Source organism: Rhipicephalus microplus, chromosome 7 (genome assembly GCF_043290135.1).
Source record: "Rhipicephalus microplus isolate Deutch F79 chromosome 7, USDA_Rmic, whole genome shotgun sequence".
Classification (NCBI taxonomy): Eukaryota; Metazoa; Arthropoda; class Arachnida; order Ixodida; family Ixodidae; genus Rhipicephalus; species Rhipicephalus microplus.
The window spans coordinates 54,631,716-54,650,427 of NC_134706.1; the positions used below are offsets into that span (position 1 = coordinate 54,631,716).

At 41.9% G+C, this 18,712-nt stretch overlaps 1 protein-coding gene across 1 annotated transcript; it reads right to left on the reverse strand.

Annotated features, from left to right (window-relative positions):
* Nucleotides 1–2,224: 2,224 nt before the first annotated feature.
* On the reverse strand, nucleotides 2,225–18,342 carry LOC142767772 (uncharacterized). The gene is made up of 7 exons (XM_075870006.1): nucleotides 18,190–18,342; nucleotides 17,577–17,796; nucleotides 14,386–14,551; nucleotides 10,618–10,727; nucleotides 9,560–9,713; nucleotides 3,299–3,460; nucleotides 2,225–2,239 (listed from the first exon to the last, which is right to left on the reverse strand). The coding sequence occupies exons 1-7, from the start codon at nucleotides 18,197–18,199 to the stop codon at nucleotides 2,225–2,227; spliced, it is 837 nt and encodes a 278-aa protein (XP_075726121.1). The 5' UTR covers nucleotides 18,200–18,342.
* Nucleotides 18,343–18,712: the final 370 nt, after the last annotated feature.

Sequence of the window (18,712 nt, forward strand, 5' to 3'; positions counted from 1 at the left end):
GTGCGGTTGTCTGTGGATGGTTTGAAGTTTTCGTTCGTTGTCGTCTTTTCTTGGTGTGGTGATGGCGCTGAGAAAATTGTGGTTGGTCATCGTCGTTGAAGGAGGAGACGCTGTCGGTAGTCCCAGCGTTATTTACGAGTGCATTGCAAGCATATAATTTGTGTCAAGGAAAGCAGTAGATGCATTTTCGTTTTTATCAACGAGACTTGCATTCAATGGTGACTCCATACTGTTTCGAGTTTGGGTTGGTCCAGTTCCCGAGGATGACATCGCCGCAAACATGGCTTGACGTAGTTGCGATCCCGTATGTTTGTTTCTTTGCGGGAGAGTTGAGCTACGCGTTCCTGAAGTACAGTGGCTTTCGGAACGGCAGTGGCTTGACAAGGTATTTTCCCGATGCGCCAGGTCATCTACAATGAATACGGCGTCCTTATAAGGCAAGTGGTGAGTATTAGGAGTGCTTGAAGAACCGCGTGATGAAAACCCAGGAGGTGGACCACGCATGCGAGACTAACAGTGAAGGACATCAGTTGGTTGAGAAACGTCTCGTGTCAAGTGCTGGAGCGATGGCTTCGAAAATGCCGACTTTCGTGCAGAAGGGAGGCCCGCTCGATGGTTTTGTTTTTCCCAAAATACGCATCGTCTTCTGTAAGTAACCCCATGTGCGACTTCGTTTTGTAGCAGTTGTCGATTCACGTTGGGCTTTCGAATGCTCGATGATTGCTTAGGGAATTGACGATAGTGTCGGGTTTTCTTGAGATGGTTGGCAATAAGTAGGTCTTGGTCATAGTCGCTGAAACGAGTGATCATTTCTTCTTTTATCTTTTGCCAAGACTCGTCATTTTCAAAGATGTGGGTGAGGTAAAACTTAAATGCCTCACCGGAGCTGTAGTCGCTAAAGTTGGTGACCATCTCCCGTTCCGACCAAGATGCAGCGGTAGCGTGGAGTTCGAACAGGTTGAACCAGTCCTGTACGGGTCCGTCGTCTGCTGATCTGGTGTACTTGGGTGTCGAGGTCAGCCGATGGTTCTGTCATGATGCTGGTCGTTGTCCTTCTAGGCGATGACTCGGTAGTCAATGTACGGTCAGGGCGTCTTCTGGGGAACTGCGTCGATGATGAGTCACTCATGAAGGGGCAGGCAGGTCTCCATCCTGTCGACTCGTGTGACGCTACGATGAATGGGTGACGTGGCCTGGCTCATACGCCATGTTTATTCTACTCTGACTTTTTCTTCCTCATCTACTTCTCCTAATCACCGCTTCATACGTCATATATATATATATATATATATATATATATATATATATATATATATATATATATAATTAAGAATGAAGGAGCACACTTACGAAAATTTGATAATTGTTTACTCTACGTTTCGGCCGTGACACGGCCTTCGTCAGGATTAACAGAAATACGAGTATGTGGCCGCTTTTATGGGCAGGCATGAACACGTCAGTACAAAACACGTGCGATCAGCATGTGAGTGTCACAAAAATTTTTTTAAACAGCCCTGACTACACTACAAACCATTAAAATCTAATGCAATAGACAAGATTGTGGACATGTAAAAGGCATTTTTAACATTCACTATTGACGACGAGGAGCACGCATGAAAAAAATAAATATGTGATAACCCTAAGAAAGTATATTATACGTCAGGGCATCGTAGAAAGGCATGACACTTTTCCTACGCATTCATTATTGCCGGATAACAGACTGTTGAACTTGTGAATCAAGAACGATTCTCAAATTTCGCGATCATTATATATATATATATATATATATATATATATATATATATATATATATATATATATATATATATATATATATAGGCAGGCATGGTGGTTGAGTGGCCGTAGCGTTGCATATAGACATATATATATATATATATATATATATATATATATATATATATATATATATATATATATATATATATATATATATATATATATATATATATATATATATATACATATATATATATATATATATATATATATGGGCGTGCATTTACACCAGTGCCAGTTGCGCCATAGATAGCCACGACGGCGAGTGTGGGAAAACTCTTTTGTCTGTGGGCTTCATGCTGCAGGTGATCTTACTACGAGCAGGCATCTGACCGCCATGTCATCTTTTGGTCCACTTTATTTTATTCACATTTACTTTACATTTACTACTGAAGACAGCACGCAGGGTGCCATATATGCACTCTCTTCAAGTGTGGTAAGACTGGATGCAACAAAAATCAATTATAAAATGAATGTGTGCTATTTGCGATGGTGTTGCTGGGTCTTTTGGGTTAACAGCCAGAATAGTGCGTGTCCGGAAGAGCTGGTTCTCGCAGCCAAAGCAATAATTCATTATTTTATTGTGGGTGAAATCAAGGCCATTCTGCTTTTCGCATTCGTTCTCTCGTGTCGACAAATACCATTTCAATACTCGGCAACAACTTCTCCTAGCACTGAAGGGAAGGTACGGTGGCGGAGATGCGGCTATAAGAGGGAAAAGAACAGAAAAGTGAGCCTCGTAACTGTCTGCATCAGGGTGCAACACCTCGCCAGTAGCTCACAGGGGATCGGGGTGAGGAGGGATTAAAAGGATAGAAGTAAAGGTATGGGGAAACAGAGATGCGCTAAGCTAGCGAGCGAGGACATATGTAGGGGATAGGAGAGATAGGAAAGATGGAAAGTCACAGGAGGCTGAGGACGGAGCCCCACTTGCGAGAGTTCTTGTCAGCGTCAGGAGATGGCGTAGGACAAGTCCAGTAGGTCAGAGCTGCGCTGTCGTCGGAGATTAGCGTCAGGAGATGACGTAGGGCCATCCCAGTCGGCCAGAGTTACGCTGACGTCGGAGATCGCGAGGGCGCAACCGGTCGGCACGGAATCCATTGAGCGAACATCTCACACGTAGCACTGCGCAAAGTAGTCCGCTTCGCCACGCGTCTCGTAACGCTGTAGAAAGCGGTGGGGGCGCACTATCGGCGTATCACGTAGAAACACGTAGATGCTCGCTAAGCGTTTGAGGTACACGTAGGAAGATAGGAGTTTCTGGCGTATTCACAAGCTCTGTAAAGCTAATTGGAACAGTACTACTAGTATGAGCTGCGCTTTGTGTCAAGTAGCTCAACGCCGAAAATAAAGAATGAAATATATATGTGACGTTGAAAATACTGGCACTATTGTGGAACTACGTTTACTGGCTGACGTTTTGTTTTGGTGGCATTCGCCTAAATGTCGAGAAAAAATTGTCACGAATGCAGTAAGAGAAAAATAATCTATTCCCACTCACTGTGACAGGCGTGTTGTATTGTTCATCTTTGCGGTTGCAGCTCGTGTACAGAGTGTGGTTGAATGAGGGTTCGTACACTCTCGCTGATAGGGTCGAGGCGACCGCCCAAACCGGTCCTTGTACATCTTGCATCAACTTTGCCATATCGGCCACCTTCGTAGGCTTTTACAAGAGAGAAAAATATAATACAAAACAAGCTTCAAGATCTCCGAAATTTTACTCTGCTCTTAAGCAGTGATGAATTGACTTTTCTTGCTTTTCATAACCTTCCGAAAAGACCACTTATTATAAACCCAGAGAAAGTATAGGGGAGGATAATTGCGCTGTAAGACGTGCATTAAAGTAAAATAAAAGCGCGTTGAAAATTTCCTGTTATGCGCACGAAGGGGGCTCACGAACAGTTCTAAGTTTCCGTGAACACTAATACTCATGCGGTATGAAGGGCCCACCACCGTAGCTCAATTAGTGCAGCATCGGGCTCGTTATGCGATCCCTAATCGTGGAAAGTGTTTTTTTTTCATCCAATTTACTTCAGTCGCATCTATATAAAATTGGAACTCACTGAAACCCACCTTAACCACTAATTCATTCATAAACTTGTTTGCAGATGGGATTGAAAGCGAATTGCTTTCTTCACAAATCGCACTAACGACATCACATCATCAATAAACATAATAAACCATGAGTCAGTGTCATGTTACTAATACAAAGTTTTTGGTTTTTTATGATCATTATAATACAAGTGTAATTTTTTTGTTAGTTCATTTTTCATAAGATAAAATTGTTTGAATAGGTTGTTCAATAAAAAAGTGTACTTGTTGACCCTACCCCATTTTACAAACGCATGCATTATCATTTTGCTGTCGTTTTTAGCAATAACCTAGATCATAATTTGGCTATTACTAAAATTGTTTGATTGTGTGTTCTTATAATGGCATTGTATAACCTATGATTTGTATGTCATTTTGTAATTCCAGCTTTTTCTTGTGTTTTCCTTCCTTAAGACTTTGTGTGAACAAATAGCCGCTTTTGTGCGCCCTCCCTGCTACAATCTCTATTGAGAGAGGTAGTATTGTTAAATAAATAAATAAAACTAAATAACAGTTCACCTAAATTGCAGATACCACGTGCAGCGGAAATAGATGTTATGCGAAGCACGAATGAGGAATGTTGATATGTCACATTTATAATAACACAACGTTACGAGACGGACGGACGTAGTACACAGTAAACACAATCAGAAATGTTATGTGCACTCAGGTATCTAAAAAGATGCAAGTATGTATTTTGTAGTTGCGTAACGACTATAGTACAAACATTTGAAATTCCAGCACCAGCAGTGGTTGTTTTGTAAATTATGCCATACATGTCATTCCACGTCATTATTATCATGTTTGCATCTGGCACTGTTCGTCGTACATTCCTGTCCTGTACTACCAAATCAGGTATATGTGAAGCCAGCGAAACGACCGCAAGCGCACCGGGAGCATGGCATGTACTCATGTTTTACGCATTATCACGTTTGAGCGTCATCTGTTCGCGTCACGTATTACCAGGTTTGGTATGTGTGAAACTAGCGGAACGGCCGCGAGCGCATTATGAACCTGTCATGTAGTCATGCTTTCCATCAGACACATGTCTTGCTAACCATGTTTGGACGTGTCGTTTACCTTTGTCGTTCATTCGCGTTACGCAATACCAAAGTCTGTATATTTCAAGATAGCGAAACGGCCACGAGCGCATCATGAGCGTGGTATGCAGTCACGTGCTTACATGAGACACATGTCATTGTTATCATGTTCGCTATCATGTTCGTTATTTTTAGACGCATGTCATGATTATCATATGCCTTCGTCATCCATTCACGTCTCGTAATGCCAAGTTTGGATACGTGAAGCTTGCGAAATGACCGCAAGCGCTGCATGAGCGCGGCGTGTAGTCATCACTTACATGACTTCCATATCAGTATTTGCACGTTAGGGCCTGGCACTTTTGTTAAAGATGCAGCCATGGCATACCATGAGAGTTTCGCAATATTTTATGTGGACGAAACCACCGCAAGGGCTGCAAAACCGTGAAATGTGAATCACGACATTCACGACAGACATATGATTTTCATGTTATGACTAGTCATTCATATATACTCGCAACACCATCATATTATGCAATACCAATTTTGGATAGATCGTAAGAAATAGGGGAGGGGAGGTGCAGTACGAGTGATCACACCGGACACCGGATTGAGCTAGACCCTAAGCAACTTCGCATCTAAAAAAAAGCAAAAACATATATTGCTTGTGAAAAGGCGGTTTGGGTGCCGAGTCTTTGATACCTTCTACCCTGGACCTGCAATTCAATATTTATTGTTTTCATTGCATTCAGGTTATATCCAACGCATAAACGTAACCTCAAGATTCGTATCTCTAATCCGCACTTTGTTCTTTCAGTTTTTCTAGCAGCTAAACGTTGGTTCATTTATATGGACACCGTTTCCTCAAGTTAGCTACTGGAACTACGCAAATTTATAATTAAAAAAAAAACACCAGGCCTGCCCGGAGGGGAAGCAATGTCACAGCGACAGCTGGAAAAAGCGGTCCATCAGCGTCTTTTTTTTTTCTGGGTAACGGCTATAAACACACTTGATGGACACCCACTACGCCAAAAATCATCATATTTTTAGTTTGCTAAGAAGGCACCCACTGTGCCATACTTTTTTATTAACGCGATAGCGTTAGCAGGCTCGTCTGGCTGAAATTCCGCCGTTGGTGTCAGCACTGTTGGTTGTGAGCGAAAAATTGAGAAGTAGCAAAAATAACTAAAAATGAAATTTTCGGTCACATTGAGGATGTAACCTGGGACGTTCGCGTGGCAAGCAGGTGTCCTACCACAAAGCTACGAAGTTACTTGAAGCTGCTTGAGGAAAACACACTGCATGAAGGACATGTAGGGGAAGGCGTCTCCTTAGCGCTTTTTGTTCGACAGGTGTCACGACGAAAACGAGCCCGTTTGGCGATTTGTAAGCGCATTTGGGAGGCCATCAAACTTCTTCGTAAAAGGCCGCGATAGTGCAGCCATCGCCGCTAAAAACCTACAGGAACTTTCAAACAGCTTTAAAAATGGATAACTTTGCCCATCAAGCATCATGCCTTTCCAGAGGTCTTGGTCAAGCAAAAAGCAAACGCTAGATAGTGTGCTGCCTTATATGAGGCATTGTGAAACTATTTAAGGCCTGAAAGATGGCGAGCGCGTGGCGTGTGTTTAAGAGGCCATGCGACTCGGCCATGCGACTGTTGCTTTAGATAAAAAACCTGTATGTACTATCCGCGTCAAAGGAAACGCAAACAGCGGCAAGCCTTCGCGATAGTATAATGCGTGCCGTGCACTTATCTTTACTAACAGACAGGCATATATGTGCAAAGCTGCCGAATAGGATGCGCGCGCCTGTCAATGGTTATAACTGGACGGCACGCACTAGACTATCGCAAAGGCTTGCCGATGTTCGGGTTTTATATGACGTTAGTAGTACCATTCGCGCGCATGCGTCTTTGGGCCATCTGCGAGACATCGTGAAAAATGTGCCTCGACTCCAGCGAAGCGCTGATCTAGCAGAAAGAAGTGGCCAAACTGCACAGTCACTGCATTACTATAGCTAAGTCGTGCTTGCGCGCACGCGCATGCGTTTGTGTGCGCGTGTGGGCGTGTAACAAAACATATTCATAAGTATGCACTTAGTCGCTGAAGGACGCACTATAGGGCGCCGGAATTTGCTGTCGCGTTCAACTCTTCAAGGCGAAGCTTAAGGGCCCCCAATTTTTCCTGCGGCGAAGATTGGTATACAGTATACACGCTTGAAAGAATTTTGCGCAATTTTTTTCAATCTGTGGCTGACGACAATAAAGAATCATGTCTGACGATATTGTAACAAATTACTGCATCCAGTTATCAACTCATTACACCCTCCCTTTGCGCGACGCCTGGTTTTTCCTCCTCTGTTCTAAAATAATTCATTGCTCATATTAACGCGATTACTTCCCGACATGAGCCGTACCTATATGGTCAGCTCACAACGGAGTTTCAAATACCGGCGTGGCTTAGTGGCAGAATATTGGGCTGGCACAGAGGCAACCCGGGTTTGAAACCATTACTTCCGTGGTGTTTGTTCACTTAGGTTTTTCGGCTTATTTTCCATGATAGTAGCTGTGTATACACTGGCGGTGGCGGACAAACAACTAAGGCGCATGCAAACCTGGTTGTGATCTCATAACAGCTTTTGCAGTATAATATTGGCCTGAATATGTAAGTACCGAAAGAGCTGCATTGCTCGTTAGCTGTTGCTCTACCATAGCTTCATCTATTTCGTAACATTAAGCAAGTCGCTTGTTTGGACTTGTTCTTATTCTTTCGAACTGTTAAGTAGCGTGAACTTCAGGGAGGAAAGACAAAGTTTGCGCCGCTTAACAGTTCAACAGTTCGTAGCATTACTGAAAGAAACAGAAACAACATTATCTAAGAACCAATATGACGGTGGCAAATCCGCTATAACTATATACTAGGGGAATAACTCAGAGTTTTTATGTGCGGACACTGAAGAGTTGGCTTTATAAACATTTTATGACAGGTTCACTGGTGTTTGTGCTACAACGAAATGAATCTAGCCAGGTTTTTGGCTTCGCTCGTATGCTTCACCTTGCAAAGTATTGGGAATATCCAACTCCTTCTCAGACTCTCGATGTGTGTCTATAGCATTGCAAGACGTTCCTTTTCTGCCAATGAGAAAGAACGGCAGACAAACGAAGCACTCTAGCTAACGGAATACACACCCATCCGTAACACATGGAAAACAACGCACGTGTCGGAAGAAATGACGACACAGGAAATTTTAGTAGAGGCGTGTGGGGACTCGGGAGTTAATTGCAAGTGGGGATATTGGAAATTTGTAACATGCATAGTGCTCTGACGTTGCAGAAATGGCTATGGCCCAGTGTATTGTTAAACAAAGAGACAAGAACCACCTTTACATGACGAGTAGAAAAAAATTCAGTAAAGAAGAGAACAGTAAGGGTAAAAATATGGCGGCTGTGGAGAATGTTGCGTGAAATGTAGGAGAGAGCAGAAACTTTGGAAGCGCGGACTCGAGAACTTTTGGTGCTGAGGAGATAGGCAGATTTGCGACTGGAGTGTTAACGAAAGCGGAAGATGCGATAAAGACAGCGCACGAAATTTTAACCGCAAAAGAAGACGGGGTACCCGCGCAGTGTGCGTGGTGTGAGCGTGCGTGTGTGTCTGCCTTTGCATAGGTTTTGGTCTTTTAGCGCAGTTAAAATGCGATATGTAACCCATCCTCCAAGCAGCCGTTTCAGTATTTTAGAGCCGACAGATGTCGACCCCTTATCATGAGTCAGATTGAGACTGTACTCAGGAATGTTGACTCATTAGGTCAGAATATTGCAGGCTTTCAAATTGAAAAGATGGGCATGAGTGGTATTGATGATATTTCGATTTTAGTTTTTCAACAGATAACAGATTCAAAGCTCTGATGTTTCTGCATGACTGCACATTGCCACAAGCGCATGCCGGAACCGTTGTAATTCTTTCCGGCCTACATCTTGCGCTACTGTGTACGCCCTTCATTTCAGTACTTTGATTTGTTATTAAAGAAGAAGAGTAAAATTAGACAACAGAAGGAACGGCGGATCAGCGCAAGTTAAAGGTGATATTGGCAATGTTGGATCACTTTAAATATTCAAATATAGGAAACGTACTTGCAATAAAGAGAAGAGGATTCACTCACACGTGACTCGTTACGTGACACTCCTATTAAAACGCATGACCAAGCCATTTGGATGCGTGCGCAAATGAAAATGTGCGGTGCAACGATCTTTCGGGCGTCTGCACCCAACGCGTGACTCTCGTGCCATCTTGTTACTGTTGACGAAAACGCGCTGAAGTAGCTAAGGTCTCAGTAACGCCAATGAATAATGGTGTACATAAAACTCGCCGTTAGCAAAAATCGACATTGTACGTTCTGTGGTCCAGTGGTTTAGAGGGGGCGCTGTGAAGTGAGAGTTCGCTGGTTCGGTGGCCTGCAACAAAACTTTTCCATTTTGTTATTTTTTTTTGCAATCTGTTATGATATGTACTTTACAGCGTTATATACGCGACAGAAATGCGTCAGTGGAGGCATGGTGAACCCTGGCAAAAACAATTTCTTGTTAAACCATTAAAGTAATTTAGTTTCACTCGAATATTTATTGAGCTTACCAAGTCATAGAGACTGCCGTACTTCGCTCGCAGCTGCTGGGACTTTTTGGTGTTATTGTACGTGCTATGAGGCAACATTTCGCAGTTTGTCATGTTGCTGGTTACGTAGGCGATGTGTCCCAGCCCGATGATGACGTCGGGAGCTTTGACAGCACTGAAATAATCAGCCAAATATACATTTTATCAAAGAATGCAATCACCAACTGTGATAAATCGAAAAAGAGTGTTAACTTAAGACTTGGCCATGGCCATCTGGCAACAAACGTAAGCACTCAGTTGGTGTATACGCATCCTACCACTCGCCAATCCTTCCAACTATGTCACTTTATTCGAAACACAGTATGCTAATTTGAAACTCAAGCAACTCTAGCTTCATTTGTAGAGTAAGAAAATTGAAAAAAAAAGTACGACCTGACATGGTGATTTTAACGCTTGAAAACGAACACTTCTGAGGGATAGAAGATTGTATGTTTGTGTTTTCAGACCTAGAACCACCATTTTATGTAATTTACAAATAACCAAACGTCTACCTATAATTACGAAAAATACGAGTTGAGGTGCGTTACTGAAATCATTTGGCGTGAATCGAATTAGACCAGCCACACCACCACAAGAGTTACTTCAAACGGTGAATTCTTGCGTGCTCTCTTCTGTCTCTTTCCAACTCCATCTTTAGTCTGCCCCATCTGATTTAATTGCGTAAAGTAGCATAGCAATCCTCCTAGACAGGTTAACATTTTCTACCTTTCGTTCCTGTACCTTCTTTTCTTCCTTCCCACCAACAAAGTAGTTACTGCCTACCGTAGTTGTCTTTCCATTCACGACGGGAATGGCTCAACAATCGAAAGTTTTTCCAGTGATGCTTCGTGGGTTTAGGCGCTAACCTGATTTAACGAAGAAGTTCGTCATGAGACCTTGCTTCATGGCGGACTGATAAAGTTGCGTCATTCATGATAAAAGTTATATGGCTCTCAAAATAGCACGTAGCCATTGCTACTTTACAAGAAGGGCGCCAACCGTGTGTTGCAGTAGTGTATGCTAATGTACACAAAACTTACTTAAACGTTCTCGTCATCGCGTCTTTCGTCTCCATGCCACTAATGTAGATTCCGATGAGTGTGAACAAGTCATCACGGCCGAGAGCATTAAGCAGAAACGCCTTCAGTTCCTGAAAATGTAGTGGACAAAATATCACTTGATGTGGCAGCATATTAGTATCCAAACTGATATACAGAAGATACATTAGGAGTGCCTAAAGGTGACTAGGCTACGATAAACGAGCACTTAATGATTAGGGGTAACCCTGTTTTACAAGATAACCTCTAATAAAGACCATGAAGCTTAATCTTAATACTGCCTACTTCGAGCGTATATATTCAGAATTAGGGCACCTTCTTTAATTGCACTAGTTGACAGAGCCCCCGCAAACGTACGAGTAAGGCCGTGCTACAGCAAGTAGTTGCATAAATTTTCACTATGCTTCAGATTCTTTGAAATTCGCATAGTTTTGACAGCCCGATAATTCTATTTTAACTAACCTCACTTGAACGAAGTTTAATTTAAATCTTTTTTTTCCGCACTGACGCACTAGAACAGAGCATGCACGTAGTTTGAAGAGTCGACTTACAAAAGCAGCTTCTATTCATCACTGAAATACCCACATAATAAGCTAGCAATTATTCAAGACTAAATAAGCCCATGCGAAAATCGTTAAAACCTTCACCAAGGCGTCACCCTGTACTTTGTTGAATCACGTCTTTTATGAAAGCTAATGTTTTTTTAGGATCTTGAGTACCAAACAAGACAGAAGTTTGCAGGTAGATAGAGGCGTGAATCGACGAGAAAACGTTGCTCAGTGAATGCGGCGGTAAAATTTGTTTCGGCAAGTTAACTAACCTGTTTTCGTCAAGGTATCAAAATCTCCACTTTTCAAAAACGTTGGCTCCAGCACAATCCCTGTTCAATTATTTCTCAAAACATCAGTAAACTTATTTGGTGTATTTTGTTGACAGTATAAGAATCAAAGGCCAACAATGTTTCTAACTAGCTATAGGCGTTTCCGTGTACAGCTTCAGTTTCGGTTTTATTAGTCACATAAGCATCAGGAACCCATCACGTGTATGCAGATGAAGCACCCAGAAAATGAATATTGAAAATGGAATGCTTAGTCAAAACTACAACAAACGTGAATTGGAAACAATTGGTGGAAAACTAGCAGGTGGTAATAATAATCTCATACAAGGCAAAACAAGCACCAACATCTTAGAACAGTTCAAATAAAAACATAAAATAATAGATTAAAATGAAAAACAAAGTGTGAAATATAATGTAAAAAGTGACGAAAAGAAAAGTCAAGTACGACACCTTGAATTATACGGAATAAATGCATATAACATGCAAAAAAAATGAAAGCGAAAAAAAACTAGAACCTTAGACAGGAAACAGAAATGCACACATAAACTAAATGAGAACAAGTGGAGAAAAATTATACACGATAGCTAAGGTGGATAATCACGAGTTAAAATGAAAGAGTTCATTGATGTTTTGAACAGTGAAATTACAGACAAAGCTTTAGGTTCAACCGCCAAACTATTCTAAAGATGAATGGTAGGGAATTTAGATGTTTTCTTGCCATAGTTAGTGCAAGTCGGTGGCAGCAAATGATATGGTTAGAAGCCAATCTGATGGGGTTAGTATTCTTCAGAGGCTGCATTCAATATATTCAGTGGAGAGCTGGGAATCAAGTAACTTATAAAACTATACACTTATGTTCACTTAAATAACTTTTTTAACAGATAAAATTTTGTGCTCAGAAAGCAGACTGCAGGCACCTGAATGCGAAGAACGGTAAGTTATGATACGTATGGCTTGATTTCGTTTATCTTGGATGGAATGAAGATAACAATGATAGGTGTTACTCTAAGGAATTATGCCGTGGTTAATATGCGAAATAATTAATGCAAAATACAGCGAAAGCAATGCAGGATGTGAAAATACTGACGTGCCTTGATGAGCACACCATTACCAAAAGCGGACTTCTTTTCAGTAGGATTGATGAAAAATTCAAACTTTAAATGGCTTTTCAAAGTCCAACTTAGAAATACCACAGAGTCATTCATGGAAATTGAATGATTTCCTAATGATAAGGAAGAATAATTAAGGAAGGATTGTAGTTGCTTTACGGAGTTTCAACTACACCCCAGAAATAAAGGGTGAAAAAACTGTGTAGCCCTGTCAACACTTATTTAAGCCTTTCATGAAACATTTTGGACGCAGCAGGTAAGCTCTTGTCATCTCAAGTGAGTCTTCGAGACACTGAATTCATATCAGTCCAGTCAGACTTGCATAAAACAGTGTTCACTCATCCACTCAGGTGATATCAATACCTGCTCTAACGATATACCCTAAAACTTGCGCTCACCAGTTGAAGGAAACCTAGAAGTTCTACGTGGAACCAGAAATCTCCGGGTTAACACATTGCAGAGCCGTGTGAAACATGTAATGCCCTGGTTTAGCCATCTTCGTCTCCTACATGGTTAACCGTATTTACCAGACCGACTTCAGCTTCTGTTCGCTGCACGCCACATCAAATGTATTATTTTCGCCGTATTCGTATTTCGCATGTTAACACAGTGAGGCAACAGAGCGCGATTCAACATGTGATATCGCTGAGCAAGTGGCAAGGATGAGCGGAGGCAAGCGCTAAAACATGTTTCCGGGGCTTCACTAGATTCCAAATTGACAAAATGAGTAATAAAAAAGATAAACTAAAGATGAGTACTGTAGATAATGACCAATTTTTTATTTGTAGAAAAGTCGTTAAGGACAATACATGCAAAAATCCATGCTAATTTTCTCTTGTTCAAACAGATCTTGGGATTTCTGGCAATCACTACACGAGCGCACATGTTTCTTGAAACAGAAACTATCGCCGAGTTCCCGGACCTTGGTTGCGCGCTGCAGTCACTATACTTACGGACAGCAAGTGTCACCCATTTCTCAAGTAGCACTGAGCGTGAGTGCTTGCAGTCATTTCATACTTTCGTTTTCTCGTTGTTGCGATGAATCAGGATATCTTTACGAAAATGGTGCCACGATCATGCGTTCCAGCTCTGCTCGTGAAAATTCATCAGCCCATCAAATCACAGATGATTACTTTTCCGTCAAGTGTCCGACGGAATTTCTTCGGGTCGGGAAAAAACGTTACGATGGAAACAAAGTACGCCAACCAAATCACGACAATATCGCGCGTGTTGCGTAGCTACAATGTTGAAGTCATGTGCATGCCTGTGCGGAAGTCAAGAGAGCACATATAAATAGAAATGACAGCTGCCACACGAAATGTTTCCTGGCGTTGTCTACCAAGCCTTTTGTTCGGATATTGGGAGAACCTGAAATATTGACAGCGCATGCGCCAGCCTCAGAACATTCTCAAAAAGAATAAAGTGATGTCTAATTATCTGGCTTAGGATGCAGCGATGACTAATCTCTCCAGTGGATTGATGAACGCGAGCATCGTCGGTAACAAAGAAACGAGAAAGTCAAGCTTGTATCTCGAATCGCTTGAGATACAATGTATGGAGCAGACACTGAATCATAGTGCAGAAATCCTTCCCTCGCCTAGCGCGCCTCGCTTGCGTCATGTGCAGTTCTCTATATACATGATTTAGTAGTGTTGGGACTTAATACGTAGCTTCTCTTTAAGCATTTATATGTTTGTAGAATACGTAGCTTCTCTTTGAGCACTCATATGGCCAAAGTAATAGTTTTCTTCCCAAGAATAAAACATTGCAATCCAAATACAACAAATAGAGAATCCCACGTACCGAGAGAAGGGAGACAGCTCTCCCAAAGACGGTGGCGTCAGAAAACTGGTTCTTGTTTATGCTTAAGATGCCAAATGCGATAATGTTGCTGCTGATCAGGGCCTGGATGAAATTCGTGCAATCTTCTGGTCGCATTCGTAGGTGGCTTCGAGCGTCCGACGTGTATCTGGTAAAAGTTCAAATTAAAGCAACGAAGTTACGGATTCCGCCGAAACACATACTCTGATCTAGCAGGGGTGCCACTTCATTGAATTCGTAAGTGACAGCCTAAATGCCCGAGAGCATATACATATTTTCTACACCTACGGAGCAGGGAGTTTCTATAGTCTAACTATCTTCACTTTCTTCAACGCTGCGACCAATTTTGTAAATAGTATATGTCCGACAGCTTACACACATCGGCGCATTTATTTTACGCGAAGTGATCACGAGGTAGCGAAGTGTTTATGAAAAATTTGTTTGTGTTGAGGCTAAGCTCTTGAATGCCTATAGATGTCCATGCCTGTGCTGAGTATGTGCGGCCTTTGATATTATGCTTTATTGAGACTACTAGCCTAATGTGAGTTGGATGGGAACATTTTTTGACTCTGATAATTACAACAACCAGGAAGGGTCAAAGAATAGAAAGAAACCCTTTTCTCTTTGTTCACTGCTGTCACAATAAAAAACCTTCAAGTTGTTCAAATATTTGCACGCTAAAGTTACAATTAGGTCACACATATATTAGTGAGAAGTTTCGAGCACAAAAAGTAGTCCCAAAAGAATCTGGCGTGTGAATGTGATGTCATGTTCAAAATTTTGTTCTCATGTGACGGAACATTTAATAAACAAATGTTGTAGTAACAATAGACCGAAGCAACACAGCGCTGTTTGGAAAAAAAATCAGCTACTCCGGAACTTGCTTTGTACTGTCAATTAGCCCCACTGCGGTGATCTACTGGCTAAAGTACTCGGCTGCTGACCCGCAGGTCGCGGTATCGAATGCCGGCTGCAGTGGCTGATTTTCCGAAGGAGGCGGAAGTGTTGTAGGCCCTTGTGCTCAGATTTGGGTGCATGGTAAAGAACCCCAGGTTGTCTAAATTTCCGGAGCCCTCCACTACGGCGTCTCTCATAATCATATAGTGGTATTAGGACGTTAAAACCTATATATCAATCAATTGTACTGTCAATTATATGGTACTTCTCAGATATCACAAAACAAGGTCAGTTATAAGCTTTGGCATCAGATTACCAGAGAGTTTAATTATAAAAGCCTGTGTTATTTTTAAGGAGTGATAAGGATATGAACAATATCTTTTTTCTATTTTTGATTCAATCTTAGTAAAACATGCAATGCACGTGTATCATGGCAGGAAGCTTCAAATTTTTGTAAAGATATGTCAAATGTCTCATTCAGAAAAGTTGAGAGAAGTTTGCCTATTGCATTTAGCTACTTTTAAGAGTTATTATGGCACCTTACAATACATAGGTTAGTTTTGAAAACTATGTGGCTCTTTTGAAATGTTCATCCCTGAAATTGAATGAAAATAAATGTTATAGCAGCTGTTCTTTATATCACAAAACAATAAAATGTGCAAAACAAAAGTGAGCTTCTAGTTATTAGCTTGTATCTATGAAATACCAGCAAATGCATCAGCGTTGAAAGCGAATGAAATCTTTAGGTTGCAGTTCAGGTGCCGCAAAAAAATTGATACCATGTTTATTTCAACTTGAACTTTTTCATAGAAACTTCCTGAACACTTCATCTAGGCAGACTCACTTAACAAAAACAACAAAACCAAGAAATGTGTGCTTGGGAGTTCAGCATCTTCGCCACAAGGGTAGAAGAAATGCATGCTACAGCAAAAACTTCCAATGTCTCGCGAAGAAGGGCAAGCAGCTCAAAACGTGCAGCGCACATTTGAAAAAGGAAGCACGCACAAAATGAGCATAAAAAAAATTGGCAGCATATCCACGGAGTGAATGATGGAGAGTGGGGCGAAGCATTTGTCCGTCCATTCGTTTTTGCTTCCGTCCGTCCATGCGTCCGTCTGTGTGACCGTTCATGCGTCCATCCACCCGTCCGTGCGTGCGTCTGTTCGTGCGTCCGTCCTTGCGTTTGTCCATGCATCCACCCCTGCGTCCGTTCATGCGTCCATCCATGCATCTGTCTGTGTGTCCATTCGTCCATGTATTCAACACTCCAAGTACCACCATCTCGCATCTTTTCATCATATATTCCCCATATAGAAGCACCACTATTCAGCGGACATTCCAAGGACACAACGAGATGTGGCACACGCACACTTTCTTACGGCTTGCGCTTCGGGTCTACTTCCCACCTTTAACCACCGAGAGACTGTATTCATAGCAATGCGGCCCAACGCTCGCTAAGCCTTTCTAAAGCCAAGGAGGTTACACCCAGCGCGTATAACGTAGCAACCGTTTCCTGTCAGGTAGTGCTCAATGCACATGCCAATGGCTGCTAATGGCAAATGAGACAGGAGAATTCGGCTTTTACTTTCCTATGGCTTGCGCTTCGTATCTGCTTCCCACCTTTAACCACCTCAAGTTCATTCAAGGTATATACTAGTTCAATGTATTCATGGCACTGCGGCTCAACGATCGCTAAACTTTTCTAAAACTAAGGAGGTTACACCCAGTGAGTATAACGTAGCAACCCTGTCTTGTCAGATTGTGCTCAATGTACATGTCAATGGCTGCTAATGGGGATCGCAGAGTGCACGTTAACTAAAAGCCTAATGCTCCTGTATCTCATTCCCCATTTCATAGAGAACCACCACTTGACAAGATCGGCCGTGGCAAGGCCTTGCCACGACGAAGGTCATACATGAATCATATATATATATATATATATATATATATATATATATATATATATATATATATATATATATATATATATATATATATATATATATATATATATATATATATATATATGCGTGTCTGAGTGTTTTTTTTTCTAAGATACCGCTAAGGTAATTGGAGGTATTGTATTAGGTGTATTAACATAAATTTATAAATTTGGTATTAGAACAAAAGTTATACACCGTGATAAGCTGTCAAGAATTTCGTCTTTACTGAGAGGATGTTTCGCGTAAGCGCTCTTCTGAGTAGGCTATATAGGCCATAGTGACCAACTAGCTGACCGACAAGCAGTATTAAGCACGCAGGTAACACGCTCTTACCTGACATTGATGCCACATCCGTACTCTGTTCTACGCGTGTCCTTTGCGGCAGTGAGGAACGTCAGTAGTTCTCCCGTCGGTGCACTGTCGATGAACTTGAAGTCGTTGTTCGTGTACAGTGAGTCGAAGAACACGTAGTCGCAGACACCATCGGGTGGCACCGCAATCGGAACGAGTCCGAGAGATGTGGTGCAGAAAAACGAGTCGCTGTCGACCCCCGCTGCGCGTAAAGTGGTAAAATATTGTGCCCCCTAAATATCCCGAAAAACGTGAGCCCATTGCAATCACTAATCTGCCACTCGTTGCTAGGTCACTGCGACTCATATACTAGGTAACACCTACTCACGCACTGAAGCGTTTTACGTAAAATAATAATGTTCAAACCATAATAATAATAATAATAATAATAATAATAATAATAATAATAATAATAATAATAATAATAATAATAATAATAATAATAATAATAATAATAATAATAATAATATAATAATGATAATAATATTATAATAATAATAACAAGCAGTTTCTACGTCCCAGAAGCACGATATGAGTACGCGGTGCCATATTAGTGGTCTGCAGAAATTTTCGCAACCTGCAGTTTTGTACTCACACGTAAACATAGGCTTGGAGACCACCTACATTTTTCTTACTTAGAAAAGTAATGACGTCATTCATTGGCGGATTCGGAGTGACCGGAAAACTCTGCGCAAGTGCACTCCACCCCGGCGAAAGGACACAGAGAGGAATCTCCCAAAGGAACACACGCGCTTCTTCTGGAGCGAATGGCAGTGTCAGAATGGAACGCGATGCGCCTGTCTCTCTTCTCGCTTGAGTGGGCACACTGAACACGGCGAGACTACGCTAGCAAAACGTGTGCTCCGACGCGAGGCGCAACTGACGCACGCGACGACCGCAGGCACGCGCAAAGTTGGTACCGCTTTAATGTACGGTGTAGTCGCGACTTCTGGTCGAATCCGCCAATTTTCACGTAGTAGAGAAAGTTGCTCCGTGGAGTGAATCTCGCGACGTAGCTGCTCCAGATCTGCCAATGGAGCATACACGGAGCACTCTCAATCCGCCATAAGATTGTACTTGCTCTGCATAGAGCAGAAAAAAGTATTACCGGAAGTGCT

What these genes read in the sequence shown, in the direction of transcription:
- LOC142767772 (XM_075870006.1), bottom strand. An exon ending in GGATGTGGCATCAATGTCAG is followed by an intron (nt 14,552 to 17,576) that starts GTAAGAGCGTGT and finishes AACTTTTACCAG; the next exon opens with ATACACGTCGGACGCTCGAA. An exon ending in ACGGCAGTCTCTATGACTTG is followed by an intron (nt 3,461 to 9,559) that starts GTAAGCTCAATA and finishes CTCTTGTAAAAG; the next exon opens with CCTACGAAGGTGGCCGATAT.